The following is a 20221-nucleotide window of genomic DNA, read 5'->3' on the forward strand; positions in this document are numbered from 1 at the left end:
CAAAATACATGTTTTTGTTCCATAGACTTTAAAAAATCTATTCTAAGGAGCTGTTAAAAATAGTTTTACCTTCAGGGGAAAGCTGTGATGCAGCTGCGCATAGCATTGTCAAGATATTTTAGTGTTATTGTGCATTCATTTAAGAAAATCTGACATAAAGTTCTCTTAGCCTGAAATATCCACCCTAGCAAAGTTTATTAGTATAGGGAGGGTATTTAAAATATTCTAGAAGTTTCCCTGCCTGATTAAAAAGAAATGCTGATTGATTATGAATATTTTTTATACCACTTTTAAATATATGTAATGATTATAATGTGTATTTTTCATTAATTTTGTTAATAAAATTATTTTAAAAGATATTGGACAAACTTTAAACCTAAAATGAAATATCTGTAGATCAGAATGGTTGTATTGTAGAAGAGATCATTAAAGGACACATGCAACTCTAATGTAGAGAAATAAAAAACAAATGCAGTGTTATTCCTTGTGAGCAGATTCTTTTCATCACTGCTGTCTGATGTCTGGCTCAGTTCCTTTTTCTTAAGTTGTAGTTTAAAACATGGTAATGAGGAATTTGAAAGTACAATATTAATATTAATTATTAATTACAGTAGACCTGTGTTTTACACGGTTGCACTTATACCCAAAATCCTCCCTTAGACTATTCCCCTCCCTGAAACATGTCTATGTATGTAGTTTAAAGTATGAAAACAGTAATACAGCAAATAAAGTACTGTATGTTTTTATATAAAATAGAGCAACAGCCATATCGCCCTGCAACTCACAACTGGCAACCCACTGAAGCTAAGCAGGTGTTAGCCTGGTCAGTACCTGGATGGGAGGCCTCCTGGGAAAAACTAAGGTTGCTGCTGGAAGAAGTGTTAGTAAGGCCAGCAGGGGGTGCTCACCTTGCGGTCCATGTGGGTCCTAATGACCCAGTATAGTGACAGGGACACTATACTGTAAACAGGCACTGTCCTTCGGATGAGACATAAAACCAAGGTCCTGACTCTGTGTTCATTAAAAATCCAAGGGCGTTTTTTGAAAAGAGTAGGTGCATAACCCTGGCGTCTTGGCCAAATTTCCCATTGGGCCTTAGCAGTCATGGCCTCCTAATAATCCCCATCTATGAATTGATTTCATTACTCTGCTCAACTCCCCACTAATAGATGATGTGTGGTAAGCATTCTGGCGCACTATGGCTGCCGTCGCATCATCCAGGTGGATGCAGCACATTGGTGGTGGTAGAGAGGAGTCCCCATTACCTGTAAAGCGCTTTGAGTGGAGTGTCCAGAAAAGCACTATATAAGTGTAAGCAATTATTATTAACTAAAATGTATTAATAATTAAATGCAGGGAACACTCACCTAAACCTAGTGATAGGTTTGTGGTAGGTATGTGCAGCTGATGAAAGTCGCACTATTTTACGTGTTCAATATCTCAGTTTTTAACTCTGAATCAGGCACTTTTCTTAACTTGCCTTTACCCTTCGTAGTTGTTTTTGGTTTATTATCCATACTGAGGGTAATGCAGCACAATAAAAAAAAGCAATGGCGTAACTAGTTCCCAAAGTGTATTGCACCAAATTTGAATTTGTGAAATTTCCCGTATTATTTGATTTTTCATTTATTTTTCTCCACTAACTGTATACACAAATTGAGCGTAAAATGCAAATCTACTGTAATTCTTTCGTTCCATTATGCAACACAAGTACTGGTTGTTAATTAATGTATTTATAGATAGTCATGTAGAGCGTTCTTGGCTATAAAGACCAGAGGTTATAACAGAAAATTAGTGAAACGGTAAGAGCTGTGCCTGGCAGTTGTTTTAAGGCTGTTTTTTCTGTAATGTGATGCAGCATCCAAATGAACAGAGTTTAACTGCTTAGGGCTGTTGTTTGCCAGACATTGCTGACCAGCTTTTTGGATTTACTGACTCTTCCTTCCTTTCTTTCTTGCAGGGCTGGCTTTGGTCTGAAGAAGCCTCTTAAAATGAACATGGTTAAGAGGATTATGGGGCGTCCCCGGCAGGAGGAGTGCAGCCCGCAGGACAATGCCCTGGGACTCATGCATTTGCGTCGCCTCTTCTCAGAGCTCTGCCACCCGCCACGCCACATGACCCAGAAGGAACAGGAAGAGAAGCTCTATATGATGCTTCCAGTTTTCAACAGGGTGAATGAAGGGGTGGGATGGGGTAGTAGTTGATTACCTCCAGCATTTTACTTCTCAGCATAACAGTGCTTGATGGCAAATAGGAAGAGAAGCAGGTTTAAGACCATGCCATCTCATTAGCCGACTGTGATTGGCAATTTCTAACTGGCAACACACACACAATTTATTGCATGCTGCTGGTTCTTAGTGGGCATTAGATGGCTGGGTTTCTCTCAGATTTCTACATTACAGCAGTTCCTGGGACCTACTGTGCTCCTACAAGCTTGGAGTGACACCAGTGGCAAATGAGCTCTTCAAGTTGATAGTTACTTGTAAAAATTATTTGTCCTGGCAGGTAGGCATGATAGAGGATAGTGATCACTCATTCTCGCTGTATGCCACAGAGGTTCCTTTTAAATTCCTGGTGATTTCACATCAGATAGAATGTATAAACACAAAAGATAAATGTCAAATGTAAAAGAAAAGAGCTTCTGTCATCTTTTTCGACACTTTTTGAAAGGACATGCTACTTTAAATCGCAATCTCCATATTATCTCTTTCAGTCAGCTCACATTCAAATGCACAGAGACACACCCACATGACAGGGGTAAAGGATATTTATTTTTCCAGACATGTTCAATATTCATCTGTTTACCTTTCCAGGTCATCTTTCATTAAATGAGTATGTTTTGAACAGCCATTAACCACGTGAGACTAATACTGCTTAAGCACTATTTCCAGTTTATTTTTTTAACATGGGATAGTTATATTTTTAGGGATGGCAAGATGGGAGCATAACTAAGAAACCTTGAAAAATCAAGCAATATCAAAGGTTTCCAAGAACATTTCCACTGATTTACTTCTTTGAAGAAGAGCAGTTAGTAGTATGGTGTTTCATCAAGTAAGTTTGACCTTTGAGTATAATGTCACTTTTTAACTCTGAAGCAGGTTTAAGTGTGATGAAACATGTTTCAAGTGAACCAGTTACAGTTCCTAAGATACTGGTAGTTTGAAGTTCACAAAAAAAAATGGTGGACAGGCCACACTTTTGGAATAAGAAGGAACACCATTTTGACGGTTTAATTGTATTTTCATTGAAATGATTACTGTCAGACTGAAAGTAATTGGCCAAATAGTTTTTGTTCTGATGAAAGGTGCTGTATGGAATATGCATTAATGAAAAAAATGGTCATCCATCCATCAAAAATGTGGCCATCTGAGTTGAAGCTAGAATGATAGCTACCAAATTTGGAGTAATTTTGCCAACCAGTGTTTGAAGATGAACACCTTGCCTTATGGCGTGTGTTTCGCCAACAAGGTGATGACCCAGTTAACTTCTAAAGTATCTCTGCAGCCTCTAAGGTGCAGTTCTGAAATAGGACTGAATGCATTGAAAGTGGATGTAATTAAACTGGATGAAATGCTAAGTGTCAGGTTGATCACTTCCAAAAACAATGGTAGTTTAAATTTAGTTAAGTGATTTTTGTAGGGCTCCCATATATTAACCGTGTAGTCACTAGAAAAATCTGCCTTATTTGGACTTAATTGGCCAGTCTTTTAATAAGAGCAATTTGTGTGAAAGGTTGTATTTTACCAAGTTATTAATAACACAATGTTCTTGAGGAAAATGACCACAGCAATTTGTGAAGTGTGAGTTAGAAGCAGCAGTTTTTTAAGTTGGTTAAGACAGGTACCAATCTAGGTTGTTTTTTGGACTTGCTGATGTTGGTGTCAGATTGAGAGCTCTTAGCAGTCAGAGATGTTTCCACTTTGTGGAAGTAGATCTTATTGGCTTTGTGTGAAAATGTCTCCTGTTTTAGTTTAGTCCTGTAATATACTACGCTTCTTATTTTGGTATCAGTATTAGAAGTAGTCATTTGTGTTAATTTTGTCAATTTTGAACATATTAATCAGGATTAAAGTGAAGAATATGAATTATTGTTATTGTCCTTTCCTGTGGTCCATCTGTAACAAATATGTCTAAGTTGCTTCCTGCAGTGTATATTAAATACATGTATTTGGTCACATTCAAAATACTCAAAAACATTAATGTTTCAGAAGGTAAGTAAAAGCTTGGTACTTTACATCAACTTTTTTTTAAACAGTTGCTCTCTGTGTACTCCTACAAGTGTGAGGGTTTGGTGGACGGAGTTCACACAGTATTTGAATATTTTACTAGGAGATAATTGACTTCCATGAATAGACCTACTAGTCAGTAAAAATAATACAAAATGTTTTATGTGTACAATATCTGTCCTCTCTGTAATCTTCTGCATACATTTAAAGAGATAAGTAACAAAGTAATCCCTTTTTCATTTATGTGTAATATAGTTTGTAGTAATAGTGCAGACATGATACTGGCCTTTTAATTGGAATTTGTGTGTTTTGCCTGTGTTACTTCAGGTAGAATCTAGCATTACAAACTCTTTAATATACTCTTGACTACAGTACATTACCTAAGACTAGGCTGTTTCTATTAGGTATATAAAAATGTAGTTCAGGTGGGTAGCTGCGTCAGCATGCGTAGGCTGCAAAGGAACAAGTAATAGGTTTATTCCATGCTGAAAAAAAGAAGAAAGAGAACACAACGTTTCGGCCGTGGAGGCCATGCTTTTTTTCATTCCATGCTTTTTTTCAGCATGGAATAAACCTATTACTTGTTCATATAAAAATGTAGTTCATATTTGTTTTTGCTTCTTATGTTTCATAGTATTTTTTTTCCTGTTAATGAAGAATTTGGTTTTATCATATTAATTTTGTGACAGAAACTTTGTTGATGAAGTTGTTGCTTACAAAGTATACATTAAAAAATAGTCACAAATAGTGACATGTTTTTCAGGCATCCAAGCATGCAAATACATTTACAGATATTTCTCAATTAATTAATAGCCACAAACTATTGTGTTTATTTTACATAGACTCTTGTGGGGAGCAATTCCATACTTGAATTGACCCAAAATCTTTTAATCTTTTCCTGTATAATTGGAGTTTCCAGCCTTTGGTCTGTTCAACCTTGTGGTCTGTGAGGTTACAATAGTCCTAGTACCCTGCAAGCAATGGGCGCAAGGAATGTATACCATTATTATTACTACTACTGTGATTAATTTTTGCTTTTGTTTGTGGTTACACTGTGAGACATAAATATATTGTATATTTTATGCATGCATATAGTGGCAGTTGTAGTGAACGTACTGTAGCACAAAGTACCAAGAATATATTGGTGGATTAATATAGTGATGCCCAAAGGGAAAAAAACTGACAATGAGCACAATGTTCAACACAGTATTTTGATTGGAACATTGAAACTTTGCAACACAAGTAAGCAAAACTGTGGAAATAACGCAATACTGTACAGTAAGTGCTTAGAACAGGGACTCGAGTAGACTGGCACTGAAGATGAGCTGTGGCCACTGTGTATTCAGTGTTATGAAGTGCTGTTAAATAATACCAACTAATCTGTTTTGGCACTTAAAAACAAAACATTTAATTTTTTTACAACAAACTGAGAATTCAAGGAAACCCAGAAAATAATGCTCTGGCTGGAATAAGGCTGTAAAACCTCATGCAATTGACAAAGATATACGATTACAAGCAGCAACAGGAAAGGTGAGTACCATGCTAGGCGAGATGGCTTTACAATCAAGTTCGATCTCGCTGTGACATAAGACGTAACAATTCAACGCAAAACTGGAGAGAATGCCCAGAACATTAATAAAGGCAGATAGGAAGAATATGAAAAATTCTATTCACTTCTAGGTTTTACAATTGAATGTATCCACTGACATTGCAAAGCTTTCAGACCTCACATTCATCAGGTATGAATTCACTTTGAGGTGGATTGTCTTTTGCAAATTGGCCATATGTGCAACTGCAAAGGTTATTTTTGAAGTTTTGATTATTTGTTTTACTAATTTTGACTCCTGCTTTGACACACCAACACATTTGAATTTTCTGTTGTGTAGCACTGTTAGCAAAAACTATGGTAGAAATGGTCAGTGTTCATTATCAACTACTTCTGCTTAGGTCCACTTTTGTGAAGAAAGGTACTCATGCCCTTTTGAATTGTATATATTTAAATAAGTGCTTTTGCCTCACTGATTATCCTTTGCTAGCTACATGTAAGTATAATGCACAGATATTTTGAACCCATTAAGGGAAAAGCCATGACTCAACAAAATATATTGCTAAATCAATGAGTAATTCACATAATTTAAGTATTACCGTTTTTATTGTCAGAAATATAATTTTTACAGAGTTTTGCACATGCAAATAATCTCCAATATCCTCTCAATACAACCATTAAATTTGTTTTTACAGCAGTGAAATTTTTTTTTAAAACAAACAAATTTATGACTTAGTGCTGACTTAATAATTAACATATAGTTAAATAACATAGTCCTACCAGTAATTTTAATCAGCTTTAGCAGCAAAATCAAAACATGGCATCACTAACTATGGATCATAAGAAACAAGACAACCTCTCCTTCAAAATAGTTTATTTCAAATCCCATCCTAGCAGCACAATCATTTTTTGTAAGTTAATGTTCATGATGACTTTCAGTAGTCAAAAATAACAATATTTAAATAACACAAACTGCTTATGTGCCATTTTAGAGTAAAAATACTATATTGCAAAAGTGAAAATTTGCTCAATCACAAAATATTAAAAATCTTATGTATTTATTATGAAGCAACAAAGAGATTTCAACATTCCTGGAATTTCTCTTTGTTCTATCAGTCTCACATTTTTATACAAAATAGAAGACACAGACAATGCTTGTGAAAAGGTTTGGGTTCATACAAGTGCTACAACTTGAAAAATTGACTTTTGAAAAAAGAAAATGAAAATTGTTTGTAGTTTCTTTCTGCTTTTATTTTGATATTTTTGATACTTTTGATATTTCTTTCTACTTTGCGTACTGAGTAAGATGTAAAAATGTGATGTTTTGGAATTCAAGGATTCAACCAGGCATGTACTCTGTATAGTTTCCAAAACAATTTAAGATCCATTGGTGGACATGGCTCTGAAGGGCTAGATTGGAGAAAAGGTTAAGGAGGGTACATCATTAATGTTTTATGGAGTCCAGATTACATGTGTCTCATTACTCTTATTATTACATTACATTTTCATGTATAATGAATTGTAAAAAAGCACGTGGTGACCCACACAATGTTTTTTCTTATTTAGAAGAGGTCTGCAGATATGAAAGGGTTTGTAGCTGCTGATTCATAACTCATGTTCTGAAAATATTTTAATATTTTAATATTTTTGTAATTATGCATAATTATTTAAGAACTAAATGTTAACTTTAGAAGTACTGTCAAATGGCCAGTGAGGAACCAGTCAGAAATATATGGAGTTCTGCCTTATTGGGACTAGGACTTCATTAAACGCTGTATGAGGCAGTTCTACAGTGTGACTCAGAGCTATCAGAATATGTCTTTACATTGGCCTTAAAACTTGGACCCTTAACACTGGCTTCCCAGTTTAAAAATCTGATTTTGTGTTTGTCACATACTGAAACCTGCAAAATTTATATACAGAACCCTTATGCTTTCTCTTGTGTTCTGATGAATTTGCTGAATTTTCTTCATCCATTTTTTAAAAATATGATCAAGAGATTATTGCATTACAGGAAGAAACAATTATTGAAATGCTGCATTTCATAAGTCAAATATCTGTTACAGCATTTAAAATTAAATTAAAAAAGATTGTGAGGTTTAAAAAAATCTATGAAAATTTACAATCCCAGAATGTTGAACTGTGAACTGCCATTGGTCTCAGTTGTACAAGTACATTTTGTACTGTTATGGGATATTTTTATATAGATATGAAAAATAAACATTTTGAATATTGAAGCTAATTTAATCACATAATTTATTTATCACAGACACAAATGACATTGCAGTAGAACTAATACTGTAATAATGGATTTATTGTGTTACTGCTTAAGTGCATTAATAATAATAATAATAATAATAATAATACTATAATAATTTCTTACACTTATATAGCGCTTTTCTGGACACTCCACTTTACAGGTAATGGGGATCCCCTTCCACCGCCACCAGTTTGCACCATCCACCTCACTAGACCTTACTAGAGGCTTAATGAGTTGGGACTGGTACCTTGAAACTTAACAAAGAAAGCTGAGCTTGTTTGTGTGGCTGGCTGTGTCGTGGCCAGTGCATCACTAGAGAACACCTGCAGTTTCATTCTGACACTGTGCTCCCTGTTGTTGGCTAGCATTCATCTCCTTATAGCTGCTCACAACAGGCATGTTTCACTTCGAACCTGCCAGAAGGACCAGATGTTACCTGCCATCAAAAGTGAATTTCTAAAGTGCTGAAAACCATCTACTTGAGTTAAAAAAATGAAACATTCATAGATTTTTTAAATTTGTACTTTTTTAATGAGCTGCATGTTTGCAAAGGCTTTTTACAGTGCTGACAGAGAATGCTGTAAATATAATCCAAAGACGTGGGAGTAAGAGTGAGACAGAAGAAGTTTATTTTTAGTGTGGGGAATCATCAAACATTAAAAACATGGTGAAAAAATTGTGTTCATTATCTGTAGGTTATTCAATTGACAGAAATTGACATAAAATGTCTGTTTTGCATGTGCTGTGTGGACAGTTCAGAGATTTTTTTCTAAAAGGTATTTTCTTTACAAATCTTAAGTATGTAGCCTTAGCAAATTACAGTAGATGTCTTAGAAATATTGTACTGTACAGTATGTGAGCCTTTTTAATTAAATTTGAATTTTTCTTAAAACAAAGCACACTGATCTGTGTAGTTTTACAAATATAGTGACATTAATATAGTTGTAGGAAAAGATGCTGTGGTATGTGGGTAATTGCTCTCTTCCAAATCCATTCGCATCTTTAAAAACAATTGTCATGTGGAATTGGCATAGTCATTAGTCACAAGTGGAACAGTGAGACACTTATGTTCTATGTGAAATTGGTCAGATTATGGTTGCTCCACATCTTCAGATACAAATCTCATTAAAATTTCTTTGATTTCATTAACATTTCTTATGATATGTTTGTATTTTAAAGTTTACACACCATTTATGTTAACTAGAATACTTTTGGCAGGCGTGAAAGAGGCTTACAGGTTTCACAATCTTAATGCTTAAATCACATACAACACATAGATCCACCACTAAACATTGTAAATATTTATAAATGATGTCCGCAAATGAGGTATATGTTTACCCTTAACACTTTGAATTTCTGTTAAGTTGTGTTTCTTATTAACAGTGATGCCGATATGAAAATGATGACTTCTTGGAAAATCAAAATGTGCTTTGAAATTTGCAGTGGTGTAATTTCATGATACTGTTTTTCTGAGCTTAGCTGTATTTTTCTCTTCCCTGTTACAAAGGTTTTTGGGAATGCTCCTCCGAGTACAATGACTGAAAAATTTTCGGATCTGCTGCAGTTCACAACTCAAGTGTCACGGCTGATGGTGACAGAGATCAGACGGAGAGCATCCAATAAATCAACAGGTATGTGTTGTGCACGTGGAGAGTACAAGGTACATGTACATTAGTGCTTCCATCTGACACTGTATTAAGATTCTTATTTACTGTCAGTTAGTCTAGTAGGTCCTTGTCTAGTAATAGTCATGAAATGTTGACCTTTTTGGTTACAGAATAGCACTTTATTATCGATATATTTTTCCTTTCTCAAGGGTATAATTTAATTTACCTTTCTGGTTTTGCTGTACAGAAAACATGTTTGCATCCTCTGGTTTCTATAAGGAAGATCAGAAATGACTTATATAATTTTACAACCTGGTCATTGGCCAAACAGCTTCTATACAGGCATAATTTGTATTCTTCTTTATTTTTGCATTAATCATCCTGGAAAATGACTGGTCGGGTTTGGAGCATTAGTTTGTTTTGATATTTGTTTAGAAAAATGCAATCAAATAGCTGCATTGTTTGAAGTGTATTTTTAATTTAACACCAGTTTGATACAGTGCACCAATATAATGAGAGAGTAAAGAGAGTTTACATGTTTGGTTTGGTGTAAATTTGTTTCCATTTTTTGTCCACTACCTGTACACTGATTATACACAATGCACAAGACTTCTGGTAATGTCATGACAATAAGTATTGGTTTCTGGTTTGAGTAAAATATAGATTTTTTATTCTTGTAGTCCCATCTATAGTTGGCTGTATCCATAGATGCAGCCACCCATAGAAAAAAAAAACCTATGACGTTATGAGAAAATGAGGAAGTGTCACACATCCCAAAAGCACCGATTGCCTTCTTCCCTGACTGGGAATCATAGATTTCAGCCTAAGGTGAACACACCTTAGCCATTTGTGACACTCAGAGATCCTGCAGTTATGATTTTATGCCCATGGAATACAGCCACCCTTGAGTTACTTACAATATACAGTAGCATTATCCCCATGTTGTACTACTGTTCTTTTTTGTTTTGTTGCATATAGTTAAGCCATTCCTTTATAAAAAAAGAAATCAAAACCAGGCCATGTATCCTTTATCTTATTATAACAATGACTAACATTTGGTATTGAGTCTAATTGATCATCCAAATAATGCCAATCAAAGAGGAGAATTTTACTATAGGCAATACCTAAAATTGCTTTTCTTTTAGAGTAACTATTGATTTAACGTTTAATTGTCTTGTCTCTTTTTTCAGTGCCCATTATAAAACAAGGACCTTATACAAAATAGTTTACACACAGCTCTAATACAATAATACTGCTTATCAGTATATGTTCAGTTAAAAAATGTATTGCTGTTTCGGTGCAAGCTTTCTGAACACAGCACAGTCAAATTTAGTTTATTTAAAAAAGGTACTTGCGTAGATTTTTTTCAGTTAATTTAGTACATATGTTGCGTAGATTTTAAAAATACTGTGAAAAAGTAACAATGAAAAGTAAACAGTCTTAATAATTTGGTAATAATTTTGATCTCAAAGAAAGGATTTATTTTTTGATGGAGAGAGGCAGCCTAGTTCAGCACCACTTACACTGTATGTTTCACTGTCCTTATATGGCCTTGTCATCAATATTCAGAAAAAAACAAGAGCCCTTGGAGAACTATAAGATTTCAGTTTTTGGGGTCTTATATTTCTGCCGCATTGAGGTCAAATGATTTCCATCTGTGGCATAATTCTAAACTTTGCCCCTACTTATTTGTAGGTGAAGCCTAGCTCCACTTTCATGATTTAGTTTCCTTTTGCTTGGGATATTGCACATGGTGTTTAAATCGCTCTTAGGCATATTAAAACATTACAGGCAAGCCAGACAGGTTCCAGTGTCCTTGATAGATAGCACATATTATCTTCAGGATCAGTTCAGTATTCTTGGACACCATTTGAATATATCATTGTGTTCTTTTTATTATTTGTTGTTTCTGTTTGCAAAATAGCCCTGTGGGCAGCCACTTTGAAGCATTTTATGGTTTGGTGTACACAATATTTGTCTGTTATTTCTCTTTATGTGTTTTGTGAGCTATCTAAGGTCATCTGACACCAATCTTTTTATAAACTGTTATCAAGTACACTTTCCTCAGGGGTAGATCATTAAACTCACTAATAACCTTCCCAACAAAATTAAAAATCTAGAGGAGCTATACATTACATTTTAAATCCTAACGTAAAGATATTTACCAAGCCTTTTTGGAGAGAGTTAATTTCAGTGTTGAACAGTGTTCTGTTTACCCTCACCCACTACTCAAATAATTAGCATTACTCAACATTTAGTAGTTTTTATGATTTCCTAAAAAGCATTTTGGTGCCTTTGGAAGCTTATGTCTCTAAATGAGATCAAACACATGTTTAACTTTTTAAAATTAATCTCGTAAAAAACAAACTAAAAACAAAGCAGCATATTAAAATAACTGAATGATAGTATTTCCAAAATGTCCACCATTGACGCAAATGAGCACAAAATCCATTTATCAAGAGGTCCTGCAGTAGAAAATAATTAAATCACCCATGCTAAAAGTCATGTAAATCTCCCTGTGACAATAGGTGTATATTACAAAATCATCACTGTTGAGCACCGTGAAGCACCCTTCATTGCCCTTATGAAGTGGCTGTCATCTGAGTGTTACATAATTTTAGATGTAAATAAAATATACATCTTATGGTTATGCTGTGGCTGTCATGAATCATCAATGTTAATTTGCCCTTCAGTCATATAACACTTAATGTAAGTACCTGGTGAGGTGTTTTACTGGTTATAATGGGTGATGATATTGAGTACTATTCAAAAGGACTTTGTAATTGGGTGAAAAACCATTTAATATTAGTATTAAAAAACAACAACACTGAATATAGAAATGAACAATTAAAGGTGCTTTAAGATTTTCTATCCTGTGACCTTTTACTGCTGTGTAATAGTTAGTGAATTCTTTTGCATTTTTCTTTTATTTTTTTGACAAGTCTTTTGAGATCCATTTCAAAGCTTAGTTATGATAACATACCTAGAATGCAGGTAAGAATACTGGGTAGTTGCACATGTACAATTATCTAAGTAAAGAGGTAAATCACATAAATGTTGCTAGGTAATAATAATTTTTCGTAATAATTTGTGCCTTAAGTTTGAAGTGACTTGTTTTACTCTGAATAACATACAGTATTAGTTTAGGGTAAAATATCAATACAATCAAAAAGGCTGATCAAATTTCCATTGTACTGTGACAAACATTGCATAATACCCTGCCATTTTATATTTTGAATAGAATGTTTTCTAAAAACTAAAAATGTTAAAATATATTTAACTTTTTAGTAGGCAGAATAATTATGTAGTGAGCTTCAAATGAATTGCTTATGATCAATCCCTAGCAGTTCTGTCTGATGGACATTCTGCTAATTTAACTTTTCCTAAATTAGTTCTAAACAAATATATGATTGTCAGCATTAGTTTTCCCCATGAATTATTATTAATTTCACAGTATTTAACATTACAGTGTAATGAAGTGACTGTCTATTTTGATGTCCTACTATCCATTAAACTTTCATGTTTATGTCAAAGATGATGACTACATCACAAGCACACGCATAATACTTTATTAAAGCTTTGTTTCAGCTAAACTTGATTTTGACAGATGGTGTTGTATTCTACATTTTTGAGTTTTTCTTTACTTCAAGACAGAAGGTTTGTAAGTAAGTTTATATATGTATATATGTTTTTTGAGGTTTTGTATAAATCAAGAGAAGTAAAAGGTTCCTTCTGAAGTGTTAAGTTTTAAGTTATTTCTTGCAGAGGCAGCAAGCCGGGCCATAGTTCAATTCCTGGAGGTGAACCAGAGCGAGGAGGCTAGCCGAGGATGGATGCTATTGACCACCATCAACCTGCTGGCATCTTCTGGACAGGTCTGTTTGTGCAGGCTGCTTTTCTGTCCACAACTCAAAACTGTTTTAGAGCTTTTGTTGATGTTTGATGTCTTAATATTATGGTCGTCATGAACTTTAGTAATACATCAAGCTTTCTTTACAATATAGCTGCATGGAGAAAACCGCTAAATGTGTCAGTTGTTGAAAATTAGAAAGAATGAAAAAATATACAGTCAACTTATCAAAGACTGTAAAACGCTCCTACAGTAATGAGACTGCAGATAGCTTAGCTTTTCTCTAGAAGGACAAGGGGTAAAATTTTAATCAGAACTAATATTGGGAAAATCACCTTGTCTCGACTTAAAATGATCATTTTTTAATCTAGTTTGAAGAAAAAATACAAATTTAGGTTCCACACTTTTAAGTCCTTTTTTCAATTTGTAACGATTATAATCATTTACTAAAGAATTCTGAAAAAGATTTCTATTTAGAGCTTCAAGTTGTAACTGTAACAAATGTCTTGCTGGCACCTACACTCTTAACGTCATTAGAACAGCAGTCTTTTCTTCACACTGTAAAAGAATGCCCTTCATAGCCAGCTTTTGTGCTATTGAATTAATTGTTTTGCCAGCTGATTTCTGTGCTGCCTTCTAACAGATAATGAAAGCCCACCCTCTCTTGACCAAAGGTCACAAGTAATAATTCAGTGTCTGATACGATAGTGACTGTCCCTGATGCAATGAAAGATGTAACCTTGACCTTAGTCTTTACTAGCACTGTTATTTTAAGAACATAAAAAAGCTTGCAATGAAAGATTAGGTTCTTATAAGCTAATTGAAAAGACAGTCTCATTCTTTTTTAAAGAAACATTCATTCAGTTTTTTCTAACAACATGACAGGGTAGATTGATCCAGTCTCCTGCAACTCTGGGTAAAGAAGTGCCAACTGCACTTTCTTAGTTTCACATGTTAGTTTGACCATTTTTCTGGTCTTGTTCTTGATGTTCGGGATTTTGAACAATTTGAGATTAACATGCATTTTCATAAACAAATTTGAAAAGATAAACCTGTAGCACAAATGTGTTTATGAAAATGTTTTTGCTTTGTATTGTAGGGGTTTTGTGCATTTACTGGGACAATTATTAATTGTCGCAGTAAGTCACAAAATGATACTTTTGATGGCTATTAGAATCAACCTTGCGGGATAACTCAAACAGCGCACACACACGGATACTATTACACGAGAATACATTTATTGATGCATAAAATGTGCATATAAACATAACAGATCTTATAGTGAGGGCTAGCAGAATACAAAAGGTATATATTCAATAACGAACAGTTACAAATACCAAGAGGGACATACATTCAGTATTCCATTTTGTAAATGAGCTTTGATTACAGCTTCTACACTAGATACTTCAAAGCAAGTACATCACTCATAGGAATTAAATTGACATCAACTGGGTTGAGGTAACAATTGAATTCTTGAGCTGTAATGCAGAATGTTGAATACTCATCCAATCTGTGTGGATTCAGATCTCCCGCGGACACAAGGGAACAGCGACAGGCTGTTTCTGTGTCCAATCGGCATCCTCTGGCTCGGTGCCAGGCAGTCCTGGTTCGGCGTGAGGTGTGGGAGAAGGAGGGAGAGATTCCTGCTGCGGCGCGTTGGCAGTGGGATCTCTGAAGATTGGCTTGTTAGTCCTGGCTTAACTAGCAGAGTTTGTGCACATGAAAAGTGACTGCTGGTCCAAGCAAGTCACACTCTTTAGACGGGAAGAGGACCGGTTCGTTCCCGATGTAGCGCTAGTCCTGAATACTGAGGTTCAGCTGTCGACAGTTCCAACCGTAGTTCACTCGTTGATCAGGCGAGTGTTTGCAGTGGGGTACCGGCAGTTCACGAGGCTTGCTACTGGCCTAACCTCGGGTGGAACCTTTGGTTACGCGCGGGCGACCTCCGTTCTCGACTCTTAGAACACGGTAAAGTCCTGGCACTCGGACACACTGGCCGTCACGTGTTTATCCAAGCTGAGTCTGAGAATGTCCTGGAGGGGCCCCTTCTGGGCCCTGTGCTGCCTCTTTTATCTGGAGGTACTACGGTCGTTCATTGGCTGAATGTTCCGCGGGCTCTTGAGACCCACACGGGATTACCCTGCCCTACCAGTTCCTGATTGGCTGATCGAGGTGGAGGATGAGTAACAATGCTCTCTGACATTAGGGATGTAAACAACCTGGGATGAGACTCTCCCTTGGAATCTCTCAGACAGTAAGGCGCCAGCGATGAACATTTATTAGGGTGACTGGATAATCTCAGCCTTGGGAGTTGTTCCTTATCAGGAAACTCTATCAGATAGAAAAACACCTTAAATCTGAACCAAATGGAATGGCCTCTCTGTGTCCAGAACCACTGAGATGACGGAGAGAGGGACTGGCAAGGGAGCAGCAAGCTTAATTCCTGTATTATTAATAAGCCTTGCCGCTACAGTATTAGCTGTTAGAAGTGTTGCCGTGCGACATATTGATTGATAAGCATACCTCATGGATCTTCTGCTTGAAAGAATAGTAAGCTAGTAAAATGATCAGCCTTTTCACTACATGAAATGTGTGAGCATTTAGTAATAATATACCGTGAGAGATATACAGTTGTATTTTGTTCAGTGTTCAATTACTGTAGTTTCAATAAAGAAAACATTAAAGTTTACATTGGTAACACATCTCCTGTCCTAATGATAACTTGGATTAGAAAAATTTTAGAAATGTTATTTAAAAAATACAAAATGAAGTTATCCATAAATGGATTTCTCTCGGTAAACCTGTAATGAAAAATATATGTGGTCTGTAACCTAAAAACAACCTCTGCATTGTCTTCTGAAAAGAAAGCAAGAATACATATTTGTATTGTTGTTGAGAGTCTGATTCATCTACATGAATAAGCACTGTGTGAGTTTTTGTTGAAAATCTCCCACACACTAAAGACTGTGCAGAAGTACTTATCATTTTGTTTACATTTCAACTAAAATCAGATTTATGATTGTAGGAGGTGAAGTTTATCAATGTCTGTTATAACAGCATCTGTTGTTAATAATTTAGTTTGTCTGCTTCATCCTCTTTATCACTGTTATGTGCTTTATTAGTGAATAAAACTTTATATGGGTAGGTTTTTGTTCCGAGTGTTTGACAGTTTCCCAAGGTTGATTGTGAAATGGAAAATAAGTATATTCATGTTGTGCAGAATAGAATGCATAAACCATAATGTGTGCAGAGCTGATACTATTCTTTTTATAAAATTTTATTTGATAAAATAGTGAGGCAAGTACAAAATATACAAGAAAGTAGAACAGAGAATTGCATGCAACTCTTAATTGTGTATGTAAGAAATAAAGATTTCCAGAAAGATGAAAGAAATCATCACCATCAGCCCCTTTTAGTGTGCTATGAGATAAGGGCTTCGCTCAAGTCCTTCCACAAATCCCTATCTTCAGATTCTTGCTCCCACAAATTACAATTTTCCAAAAGAATTTCCAGTTGGTCTTCTTTAGTCTCTTTTGCAGTTCTTTTCCAAATTTGTTGCTCCAGTACTGATCCATTCTTCTTGCTTTGTCTTTTATTCACTCTTCCAATAATGTCACTAACTCTTCTTTGCTTTGTCAGGAGAGGGACATACAAATGTGTTAAATCACAGTGCTTTGCTCCACTTTTTGTTTTGATGCAAAGTATACAGTACAGCACCAGTGTGTTAAAATCCCAAAGACAATTCCTTTCCCTTGGGAAAACACCCACACAGGAAGCCATTTCACTTTTGCATGGAAAAAATCTCCTTCTCTACTTAATCCCTAATAAAAGAATAAGTGGGTGTCTCTTATGCAGAATCATAATCTATAGTGTCAACTGAAATGGAATTATATTTTTATTAAGTAACGTGCATCAGAATTTTAAGAAGATAGTGGTTTATGATGAAAGTATGAAAAGGAGCAGGAAGAGTATTATGCAGTGAAATTAATTTCCAATGAGGAAGTGTCTAAGCTGTATTTCAGGATGTCAAAAATAATTTAATAATAAGAAGTACTGCTGAAGTTGGCGAGAGAGAACTTGACAGTGAATGTCACTGTGAGGCACACTGCTCTTGGTCAAGAGTGCAGGCATGTCTAACACAGCCCGTCAGAAATTTCTCTGGGAGAAATTTGAATGTACTGCTTTTAGAGGTGAAGCAAGACAAAGCTCCAGCATGTCAAGGCTTATGTTACTTTGCCACTAACTCAAATCGGAATCTTGACCTGCATCTGAAAATCTGTGGCAGGATTATCCATTGACTGCCACAGTCAACATGCCAAGCTTAAGCAATTTCTCAAAAAGAATGGGCATAATCCCAGTGTGCAAAGCTGCTAGTGACTTTTGCAAAAAAAAAAACCTGCAGCCCTGGATTAAGAGCGTAAGGGGAGAACATTCCAGCAACAGTCCTGGATGGGATTGTGAATAGAGCATTGAGGCCGCAATTGTGCTTCTTTTTCTTTCCTCCTGTCCCACTATGAGGATTCACCGGGGCAGGCTGAATTTTGTTTTTGGCCTCACTTCTTTTCTTCCGGAAACTGCTATTTTATGCAAGCTTTTTTTTTTGCATTTGACATTTGACCTTCATTTCATCTTTAAAAGACTTCCTTACGCGCATTCAAGTTTTGATTGAACATATTCACTTAAAAAAAACGTATGTGCATCATTTATAACTCAACAATGGGAATTTATCAGAACAAGATGAAGAGTCAAGTATGTTATTCACTCACTTGCAGGTCTGTTATGTGAATGAATACTTTCATAGTATTTTCATAGTGTTTTTGGCAAAACGTAATATGTCTCCACACTGATTGTCTATAAGGGAGCCAAGTTGCACAATCTAGAAAGAAGTGCTAAATAAAGCCTTTTCAAAAACTGAAAGTGCAGTAGAGAAGAGTATTGGGGAAGTTTCAGCCTATGATTCTAGTTCCTTTGGGTTTCAGACATCATGATGAACTTCCCCTGGTATTTAGCTTTGACAGCTCTTCAGAATGTGCTTTTTTCCCCAAAAATTAGTCAAGTCACAAATCATACTAAGCACACATAAAAATAAAACACATACAAGTATTTAATACATTGTCCGAAAAGTGTTGCTTTGACTTTAGAAATCGGCTTCTGTAAGTTGTTAATATTTTTTAGACATTCTAATACTTCAGATCCTAGGCTATCCATATCTTTACATAATAACCTGTATATAACTGTTCTAAAATGATTTTTTTATTATCTGGTATGTAGGGGGAACATTTTATAGCTAAAAAGAGTCTGAAAACGACGATGTGGAAATCACATGATCTGTGATCATTGTGCCAGTCTGAGCATGTTGGGCATTGTGGAATCTTCTTATATTGCTTTGTTTGTTTTTAATAAAACTGAAAGGGGAAAATGCTGTTATTGCTTTTATGCTTTACTTTCATGACATTGTCTCATTTTATCTTGAGAGTATATTTGGAAAAAAAATTAAAGCTTATCTTAGAAAGTAATTGACCTTATGCCATGCAATATATATATTGTGCATCAAAGACTCCTATCACTGTGTATCCAAGTAAATTTTTAGAAAGATAAAGTATAATAATATTGATTAAATGTTTTGGCATCATTTTGATTAATTGAACATTCATGACTAACCATGTGACAAATTAATGACTGTTACATGAGCACTAAATCACTGTTAAATGTCACCAATGTGAAATTTGATGCAAAATATGAAAGAAAAAAAACCAAATGAATCTGGTCTCCCCAACATGTCAAGTGGCTTCATATTATTGGAATGTTGGAGGCTAGAATCAAATCAGTGCACTGTTCCTTTTCATCTGATGTGGTGACAGCAATTTCTAACCTGTAAAAAGACTTTACAGCCAAACACAGTTTGTCACTGATTCGGGAGGCCATGAGTCAGGACACTTTAAAAGTGTTGGAGATGTCCAAATGTGTCTGGGCAAAAATGTCTATTTGCTGCAGAACTCCATTTGTAGGGATTGATGGCAACCTGACTACAAAGCATTATATTTATCAACTCCTGGTATCTCATTTGCTGTTTTTCTGCGTGCACAGTCTGATGTGACAACATTCCAGCAGGACAATGCCCATTGTTAAGCTGCTTGTGTAACAGTGGCTGACTTGGAAGATAAGAATGTAATGGTTATGTTGTTTTTGCCCTACTTGATGAGTCTGGGACAATGAATAGTACTTCAGGCTTTAGCTGAAAAATATTTTAGCATTTCATTAGTCTGTATCTTCATCCTGGTGATGCCATTAATAATCTAGTAATTAAATGAGATTCACAGATCATCCCTGTTGTTGACAAATGTTAAATCAGAATAATGAGTTCACTGATTTCATGTCTGTTCAACAAAATGTCAGTACACATGCTGAAGAAAAGATTTTGTATTTTTCATGATAGTTTATTTCTGAATGTATTGTGGAGATAATATATATCTTAAGATATATGTTATCAGTGTATCTTAAAAAAGATAAATATATAGGTTTCTGTATTCCGTTTCAATTTTGCATTTCTGAAGTAGCACTTGACATCCCTGTTCAGAGTTTCTGTTCTCTCCATGAGATTTTAGAGGTCCAACTCCCTGCTTTATTTGTAGATATTTGGTCTTAAGTAATTATTGAATGTGCCTTTGATGTTGATAGAATCAGATTTCTTCATGCCACCTTTGGTTTTTAAAATCAAATAAAAACAAAGTG

General features: G+C 35.2%; 1 protein-coding gene across 3 annotated transcripts in view; it reads left to right on the plus strand.

Moving 5' to 3' along the window:
* Positions 1-20221, plus strand: part of wdfy3 (WD repeat and FYVE domain containing 3) — a 152285-nt gene that overhangs the window by 28403 nt on the left and 103661 nt on the right. For all 3 annotated transcript variants that reach the window (XM_088910742.1, XM_088910743.1, XM_088910745.1), the window contains exons 2-4: positions 1961-2171; positions 9540-9663; positions 13405-13514. In XM_088910742.1, the coding sequence (XP_088766868.1) occupies positions 1992-2171; positions 9540-9663; positions 13405-13514 (414 nt within the window). In that variant the 5' untranslated portion in view covers positions 1961-1991. The remainder of the gene's footprint in view (positions 1-1960; positions 2172-9539; positions 9664-13404; positions 13515-20221) is intronic.

This window comes from Atractosteus spatula, chromosome 3 (assembly GCF_055471065.1).
Source record: "Atractosteus spatula isolate fAtrSpa1 chromosome 3, fAtrSpa1.hap1, whole genome shotgun sequence".
NCBI lineage: Eukaryota > Metazoa > Chordata > Actinopteri > Semionotiformes > Lepisosteidae > Atractosteus > Atractosteus spatula.